The following is a 9,243-nucleotide window of genomic DNA, read 5'->3' as shown; positions in this document are numbered from 1 at the left end:
GAGTGGACTTTTAAACTGAGCCCCAGCCTTGGCACGGTGCCTTTCCTTCCGAATACTGTGCGTATACTAATCACCCGGGAATTTTGTTAAAATGTGGAATCTGATGATTCAGTAGATCTGAGCTAGAGCTTGAGATTATGCATTTCTAACGAGCTCCCAGGTCTCTGGGACCTGGACCACAGTTTGAGTGGAAGGCTCTAGAGCTCTTGTCTCAGTTCTCTGAGAACTGATTGGTAATGTCTCTTCCCCACGGATCCGTAAGCTCCTTAAGGCAGGGATCTTGCCCATTTGTTTAGTGATATATTCCCAGTGCTTGGCACATTCAGTAAGTCCTTGTTGGAGGAGTAGCCAACGCTCCCTTATCCATGGGAGCTGGGAATAATCCCACACAGCAGACAAACCCACTGGCCAAATACACTCATTTGCACGCCCCATCTCATCTCTACCAGCCTCCACGGCAGGTGATGGCATTTTACCAGGCCTACTATGTGCACAGCTATGGCTTAATCACATCCTAATCCTACTTCATGAACCTCTGCCTAATAACTCACAAGGGGCTCACCCCATGTGGTGACCCAAGATCCTGAGCAAAGCTCCCCCACTGCCTCCCCCACTGCCTCCCCAGACCACTCCCCCAAGTCACCAGCCGACACACCGGGCCCAGAGGAAGATTTCTTCTTTCTTTTTAATTAAACTAGTTTTAATTAAAAATAATAATAACCTAACAAGTCCCAAGTTTTCCAAATGGTGGGGCAGCCCACTAACTCCCCTTGCAGTCAAGGAACCCCTGGTGCTGCTTGTCTCAGAGATGAAGAACTGTCCTCTGGGTCTGCAAGAGCTCAGCCAGGTGCGTCTGTGTGGAAGGGGAGCGCTCTCCCAGTAAGAAACCGAGAACGTACAGGTAACTGGGGGTGTGGGGACAAACTTGTGGGGGAATGAAGGGACAACAGCAAGGGAGTCATAAACCCGGGAGTCTGACCTGGGTTTGACGCCTTGTCTTATAAAAACACCAGGGAAGGTTAAAGAAGTGAGGAGCCAGTCGGGAAGTGGCTTGAGATCGAAGGTCTGGCTTCAGAAGGCTTGGAGTTCACCAGAAACCCGAGGTGAGGGCTCACAGGTGGTGATCCAGGGTCCCCAGACGTGGGACCCAAAAGAGCGCTGGCGAGTGGGGGGCGTGCACAGTGGAGGGAGAAAAAACGGGGGCCTCAGTTCGCGGTGGGGAGGGGGATTCAGTCCGGTGGAGCGACAGCGGGAGGCTCCCCAGAGATGGGGGGGCAGAGACAGATGCAACAGGTGTGCTCAGTCCATCAAGCAGAACTGGGAGCTCCGAGGTGCGCTCCAAGCCAAGGGGGCAGAGATGGGGGCTCCCAGGCAGCGCCCCGTCCTGGGGAAGAGGGGCCCGAGCCGCTCCGCCAGGCTGGAAGGGCTCACAGGTAGCGCTCCAGCCCCGGCGCGTAGCCCGGCGGCCGCAGGTAGGCCTCCCCCGGGCCGAGCGGGCCGAGCGCGGCCGCCGGCCCTGCCAAGGCCAGCAGCGGCTCGGCGGGCAGCGGTCCGGGGCCAGGACGCGTCGGGGGCAGCCCCAGGCGGTCGGGCGGCGGCGAGTAGAGAGGCGGGGAGGCGGCTGCCGCGCAGGGCGGGAAGGCGGCGTCAGGCGCAGCGCAGCAGGGCGGCTCGGGGGCGCCCAGCCCCGCCAGCTCGGGCGGCAGGCTCACCAGGCTGTCGACGCTGAAGAGGCGCGCGGGCGGTGTGGAGCCCGGAGCGGCGGGAGGAGGCGGCGCGAGCAGCGCGGGGCCGGGCGCGTAGGGCGCGTAGGGGAAGGGCGGCGGGCCGGCGGCGGGCGCGGGCGGCGCGGCAGGGAGCGCGGGCATCTCGGCGCGCTTGAAGCGCTTGCGGCGCCGCAGGAAGCTGCCGTTGTCGAACATGTCGGCGGCCGCCGGGTCGAGCGTCCAGTAGTTGCCCTTGCCCGGGTTGCCCGGCTCGCGGGGCACCTTGACGAAGCAGTCGTTGAGCGTGAGGTTGTGGCGGATGCTGTTCTGCCACTTGCGCGGGCTGTCGCGGTAGAAGGCGAAGCGCTCGGTGATGAAACGGTAGATGGCGGCCAGCGTGAGGCGGCGGCCCGGGGCGTGAGCCAGCGCCATGGCGATGAGCGCGATGTACGAGTAGGGCGGCTTCCCTCGCTGCAAGGGCCGCCGACGGCGGCGGCCCGGGCCCGGCGCCGGCGCAGGTTCCGGCTCCCCGCGGCCTGCGGCCGCCTCCTCGGGCTCCGGCCCGGGCTCGGCTCCGGCAAGCGGCGACGGCGGCGGCCCCGACGGCGCGACCGAGGGCGGGGCCGGGAAGCCCGAGAAAGCGGCGGGCGGCTCCATGTCGCTGCGCCCAGGCATGAGAAAGCGGTGGGCTGCCCGAGCTCTCGGAGGGAGCTGGGGCCGCTGACCCGCCTTATATGGACACGGCCCCCTCCCCCTGTGCCCCAAACCAGGGGCGAGGGCTCGGACCTTCTCCGCTGGCCAGCGCCTCCCCTCTAATTTGCCTTCCCAATCCTCTTACGATGTTGACAGTTCTCCCCCATTCCCATCCCCACCCCCCAACATTTCACCCCTCCCTTGGTCTCGTCCCTTTGGGTCAGTCAGTCCCAGACCCAGCCTCATCCCTTCCTCATCTCCATGGGGTCAGTCCCTGGCCCTGGCCCCATCCCACCAGATTCCGTCAGCCCCCTTCCCTTTCCGCTCCTCCCTCAACCTCCACCCCTTTGGCTCAATGCCAATCACAAATCCACCCATTCAGAGCACTCTCTGGGCCCCCTCCCCATTATGCTTCTCCCAGCCAACTCCTGTCCCCTCCATCCTTCTTCTCTCCTAGTCCCCTCCCTGTCCCTCCAACCCCAGCTGGGGCAGAGATGAGAGCCGCCCAGGGCCGCCTTGCTAGCCCTCAGCATCCTGCTACTGTGCTGGTCGGGGAGGTGCCAGGCCCACCCCGGGACATTAGGCAATGGAGAAAGGTAGGGTCAGGGAAGGGGAGAGCAGGAGGCAGGCTTGTCTCAGGGGAGGATGTTTCCTGGCTCCAGGGTCAGCATCTCCAATCTCTGCTATCTCCCCCACAATCTTGTCCCATCCAGGCCAGCATCCTTTGAAAAAACAAAATTGTGAAAAGTGGTCCAGCTAGCAGAATTGGGAACTGGAGGACTGACTACTTTAAATCAAGAGCCCCCTAGAAAATCTATAACTTGGAATTGCCTTCTGGCTGCCTCTTCTCCATGCGTCTTCTCTTCTAGAGAAAGGGCTCCCTTTCTCACACACTCATGTCATGCACACTGGGAAGATGCACAAAACACAGCCTGCACAGCCCAGAGTTCCAAGGAGCAGTTACTGGGTCAGAGAGTGACCCCCAAGTGCTTCCACAAACTGGAGGTCTGAGAGAGCTGCTTACTGGCCCAGAAATGCCAGACTTGCATCTCATTGGGGAAGGCGGGGTGGTCTTAGTCTTTATTAAAACCTGGCTCTAGGAAATACCACCACACACCACACGGTTCAGAAGAGATGCAACCCTGAGCTTATTTCAGGAAACTTGTCCAAAGTGACAGGAAAGCCAGACCTGGCTTGGAGAGAACTAAAGGATGGAAGAGGCTTGTCTTAAAGAGACTTGTCTGTCTTAGAGGTAGGCAAGTTCAAGGGAACAGGGCTGGGAGTGGGTAAGGCAACTGAAGTGGCCCAGATTTAAGGGGCCTCTCACTCTTGGGGTGGTGCAAGTGCAGGGTCGGCGTTTGAGAGCCAGTGCCTCCTTAAATTTGGGGACCCAGGTGCCTCACCCCAGTTCTGGCCCTGATGTGGAGTGCCCCTGGGTACAGATGATCAAAACTAGCTATAGCAGCCAGAGGGCCTAGGACTTCAAATTCCAAACTTGAAGCTCCAGGACTCCGCTCTCTCCAGCTCCAATCTCAGCTGATAATATACCAGCCACCATTGCAGAGCACTGTGTATGTGGTAAACACTTATGCACATTAGCTCACTTAAACGTGAACACCTTGAGAGGTAGGTACTGTTAATACCCCTGTTTTGCAGATAAGGAAACTAAGGCTTTGAGAGGTTAAGAGACTTGTCTAACCTCACACAGCTAGTAGGTGGCAAGTGGGATTAAACCCAGAGTTCAGTGCCCTGGCACCAAGACTAGGAACACCGTAGCTTAAAGCTGAGACTGTAGAAATAATTTACTCTGGAGGCCTTCCAGCTCTCACGACTTCAGCTGCAAAGTTGATGCCTAGCCGCTCTGCTGACCTCCAGGTCAGCATGTCCAAGTGTGCTTTGGGCATGACGCTCAACCTCGTGCACCCCCGACCCCATCCTCCTCCCCGTCCTGCATTTCAAATCTCAGCCAGTGGACCCCTTGCCCCTCACCACCCAGATCAGAAATATGGACACCATCTCGGGCTCCTACCTCCCCCATCACTCCCCACATCCAAGAGATCTGCAAGTGCTGTCAGTTCCACCTGAATCCAAATCCGTCCTTCCATCAGTTCTCTTGGCCTCATTAGCCCACATCATTCATCGAGCACTTCTGTGCCAGGCCCTTTGCCAGTGCTCAGGGCAGACAGGTGAAGAGACTCACAATCTGGTGGAGAGATGGACACACAAACAATTACAACTTGGAGAGAGGTAGGCAGAGGGGGCTGTAGAAGCAGAGAGGAAGGAGAAGATGACACTCGGAGATCTAGAGACAACCCCTCCCCCCCCACCACACTCACAACAGTGAAGAGTCAGCCTGGCTTATACACAAACAGACCTGACCTCAGTACCGTCTCCACCTTGCATCCTACTGCCTGACACAGGCCTTAGGAGCATAAGATGGTACCGTCGCAATGAACAGCTCACCAAAGAGGAAGGCAAGACAAGCAGCGACAGCAGCAGGGAACCTGGCTCCAAGAGCCGAGTGACCTGGGCTGCCGATTGCTCATTTGAGCCGCAGTTTCCTCACCTGCCAAAGAGGAGCAATAATGGACCCTCTCAGCATTGTTATGAGGTTCAAATGAGATCGTGTATGAAAGTGCCTGGCCCACATTGGCAACTGGTAATAGGAGATTTCCTTTCTACTACGTACCTGGCATGTCTGGTATTAAACCAGGAAGGGAAGGAGAGAGGCAGAGCCAGAGACGTGATTTCAGAGCCTGCATATTTTCAACCAGGTGCAGCAGAACCCTGCAGCTAGACTCAGGTACGGAACCAGAGCCACCATCTTTCTCACCTTCCCTTAGGGCTGAAGCTCCCCTCCAGATGCCTCTCCCACAGCCTCCTGGGGTAGGGGGCGGGTTGTGGAGAATGGCTCTTATTACCTCCCCTGGCAGACTACAATTTTCTTATACTTTCAATTTTCCAGTCCATGTGTAGAGACTGGGACATAGTATATGTTCAATAAATGATACTGAATGTGTGGTTGGCTGTGCTACTCTTGGGAAGGGTGGGGGCAGGGAGCTGGGCCAAAGGGGTGAGAACCCAGACTTTTCCAGTTCTCTGTGTCTGCCTGGCCCCCTCCATTGGGCCTGCTTCCCGGAGCCAAGCAGGCCGGTGTCAGGGAGTGGCCCAAGGGCTAATCCTTGTTTTCAGCGTGGCTGGGCCCTCTTTTCACAGGCCCTGGGCCGGACGGGATGCGGCTGAGCATCCGGGCATAAGATGGCCAGTGAAGGCGGCCCCTTTCTCATGGGCCTGGATTCCAGGCGGCCCAGCGTCTGAGTGGAGCCCCTGGGGCGGGAGGAACACAGTGGCTGGGCTGGGCAGGCCTTTGTCTGACCACGTTGGGTGGATATTCAGGCTGGCAGGAGGGATTAATGGCCAGGGATTGGCCCTGGGGCCGGCCTTCCCACTGCCCTTTGGAGGCCAAAGGCCCAGGTCAGGGCACACAGTGTTGATGGCTCCCTAGATAGGAGTGGAAATTCCCACCCTGTCCAAAGCTGTTAGCATCAGCCCCCAAGGCTCCCTGCCCCCAGCCCCACCTCTACAGAGGCACCAAGATGGACTTCGAGGCAAGGAGCAGAGGGTGGGGGACCGAGCTTCCCAGCCACTCTGCGTGGGAGAGAGGGCTGAGGCTGAAAGTCATTTCAGGTCCTTGCCCCAAGATTCACAGCCACTCTAGGAGGGCCCCCTGACTGCCTCTCCAGAGCTCTGGAGAGAAAGAACTATGTTAACCCAATGAGGGTTCAAGGGACCAGCCTGAGCTGTCACCAGACCCCATAAGGCTTCCCAGAAGGTTTTCTCAAATACCCCTAGTTTGAGACCACTCTAGAGCCATTTATTTCTAAAGCCGTCCATCATAGCAGCCACAGAACCCATAGCCCAGAGGCTGCAGAAGGGGCTCAGGAACTCTGAGACACCCTCACCTCAACCCCTGCCACCCAGGGGTCCCAAGGGCTGCTGCAGGACCTCCTCTCTCTTCCAAGACCAGAGCTGTCCAAGATGGTGCTCCTTCCTCAGAAGCCTGGGGCAGGGACTTCCCTGGTGGTCCAGTGGTTAAGAACCTGCCTTTCAATGCACGGGACGCAGGTTCGACACCCCCTCGTCGGGGAACTAAGATCCCACATGCCGTGGGGCAGCTAAGCCCGTGTGCTCTAGAGCCCACGTGCTGTAACTACTGAGCCTGCACACCACAACTAGAGAGAAGCCCGTGTGCCCCAACGAAGAGCCCCTGTGCCACAACGAAAGATCCTGCGAGCAGCAGCTGAGACCTGACGCAGCTAAATAAATAAATAAATATTAAATTTAAAAAAAGTGGGGGAAGCCTGGGGCAGACAGTTGCAGCCTGGCGAGGGGGCATATTGGGTGCCCATTTTGGTGTGGCCTTTTCTAACCAGGCTTCTCCTGAACTAGGGATGAAAGCAGCAGCCCCAGCCTTACCCGCAGAGCCTGACTCCTGCAGTGCTCTCTGGGCTGAGGGGCAGTGCTCTCTGGGCTGAGGGGCCTGCGCCAGCCTCGGGAAAGGGAACAAGGGCAGGCCTGACTCTGGAGAGAGCATCAGAGAAGAACCCAGGAGGAGGATGCTCTTCCTGGTGCCTCTTCATACCTCAAGCACTTCCATTCAGCAAATCCCAAGGATCTGTGTCCAGGCTGCCCTGGGTCCTGAGTCAGTGATGAATCAGACCGTCCTCTCCCTTCACTGTGTGGTCAGTGTGTGATGCAGGCAGAAAAGGGACTGCAGGGACACAGAAAAGGGAGCCCACCCAGCCTGGCAAAGCCAGAAGGCTTCCTGGAGGGGGTAGAACTCCAGCTGCGGGGGTGGGGGGCGAGCAGGCCCAAGCTGGATGAAGGCTCATTCTCTGTGTCCCATCTCATCTCATCACTGCACTTACCTTACTGACTCTCCATGTGTCTGTCTCCCACACTAGACTCTGTATACTTTGAGGGAGGGTACCATGTCTCACTCATATTTGGATCCCTAGCACTTAGTATAGTGCCTGGCACAAGTTGATGGCAGATAAATGTGAATCAGATGGCTGGAAGGATGGCTGGCTACCAGGACAAGAAAACCTCAGGTGCAAATGTCTAGAGGCAAGGGGATATAGTCCATTCTAGGAAGTGCAAGACTTTCAGTGTTTTTCGACTAAAAATTAGATGAGCTAATATGTGTAAAGTTCTTAGGACACTGCCTGGAACATATCAGTACTGTGTGGAGCTATTGTAGCCGTTGTTGTTTTTCTTGTTACTATTATAGTTCACTGTGGCTAGCGTAGAGTGTCAGGGGACTGAGACAAAGAAGGTAGATGGAATCAGATTGTAGATGACTTATTTGCCAGGCTAAGAAGATTACTTCTTTCTAGAGACAACAGGAAGCCTTTGAAAAATTTTCAGCAGGGGAGTGACAAGATCAGATTCCTTGTTTAGATCAGTGTGACAGCAGAGAGACTGGAGAGTGAAGAGGCTGGAGGCTAAGAGACCAGATGGGAGACTGAGCATACGATGCCATGTGAACCGAGGCTCTGCTTCTGCGAAAGCATCAGACCCTTCACACCCATTCACTTCAGACCAGGGCAAAGAGAGGGCCTCCAGCATCCATCTCAGATGGTACCTTAAACCTCAACTTGGTCACACATCCAGGGACTGGCCATCACCCTCTACTCCTTTCTCTCCCTCTCTGACCACCTCCACTCACCAAGACCTGTTGGTTCTCAGAAGTTTCTCTCATTTGTTGTCCCTTCTCTTGTCCGTCTGTCTCAGTCCTTGTTCAGGCCAGTGTCAGTTCTCACACTGCCGACTGTGGTAGCCTCCTGGCTGGGACCCCTACCTCCCACTCCGATTCCTTCTCTCCTCAGCAGCTGGAGCAATGCCTCATCGGTTAAACACGTGCACTGGCTCCCCATCAGCTCAGAAGTCAGCTGAATCCTTAACATGGCTGGCAGGGGCCGCACGACCTGACCCACCCGAGGCCCCACCGCCTCCTTTCTCCCCCGTCCCCCTGCACCCTGTTTCCCCCTCAGCACACACACGTTCTCTACAGAGTCACTTTTAGCAAAGTGCGAGGTCCTCTCCCACTCGGAGCCTTTGCTAATCGAAGTGAGCAAACCCGCTTTGCCAGCTTTGGATACAAAGGCAGTCTCGTTTACTTTTCCAGCCAGCCCCTCGATCTCCTAAGACTTTAATTAACGGGAAGGCCCATCTTTCCCTCTGAAAGATTCCACCTAACCTGCCTGGTGGGCTCCTCCTTGTCCTTTGAGAACCACTCACAGAAGATAATCATTTTATCCTCCGGAAAACATTTCCCCATTTCTCCTTCGGCAGGCAAAAGGCCCACCCACGCCTCTGGCCTGACTGAGCCTTAAGCACGTGCTCTGCGTTTGCTTTCCTCTGTGCCCAGTTCATCCCTGGACCCTGTGCCAGGCTGCAGAGCTGCACAGCTCAGTGAGCATTGTTGAGTGACTGACTGACTACTTTGCTGAATGAATGAATGAATGAACGAACGAACAAACAAAAAAATGACCACAAGTGTCTGGAAAGGGAAAAGATCCCTGTGCCTGATTTCCAGCTAGGAATCTGCCTCCTGCCCTTGCTGCCTCTCTGCTCAGCTCCGTGGCCCTGGGCTGAGACCCCCAGCGCAGTCCTTGCCTCTGCAAGGTCCAGACTCGGTTCAGGCTCAGACGCAGACAATGTTGGTGCAGCCCTGAGCGTGTAATTCCAGCTGCTCCTAAACCACACACCTGGCATCTGAAGCATGTTCCATGTCATTTGGGACTGTCAGCGTTCTGCCATCCACCTCACCTGCACCCTAGGC

At 56.7% G+C, this 9,243-nt stretch overlaps 1 protein-coding gene across 1 annotated transcript; it reads right to left on the bottom strand.

Annotated features, from left to right (window-relative positions):
* Window positions 1–1,427: 1,427 nt before the first annotated feature.
* FOXE3 (forkhead box E3) lies at window positions 1,428–2,381 on the bottom strand (the record flags this gene model as incomplete). The annotated part of the gene is made up of 1 exon (XM_079698271.1): window positions 1,428–2,381. The coding sequence occupies one exon, from the start codon at window positions 2,379–2,381 to the stop codon at window positions 1,428–1,430; it is 954 nt and encodes a 317-aa protein (XP_079554397.1).
* Between the last annotated feature and the right edge of the window lie 6,862 nt (window positions 2,382–9,243).

The sequence above is a fragment of the Hyperoodon ampullatus genome, assembly GCF_949752795.1.
Source record: "Hyperoodon ampullatus genome assembly, chromosome: 2".
Classification (NCBI taxonomy): domain Eukaryota; kingdom Metazoa; phylum Chordata; class Mammalia; order Artiodactyla; family Ziphiidae; genus Hyperoodon; species Hyperoodon ampullatus.
The sequence above is the reverse complement of the archived record's forward strand: the minus strand, read 5'-3'. Positions and strand labels throughout refer to the sequence as shown.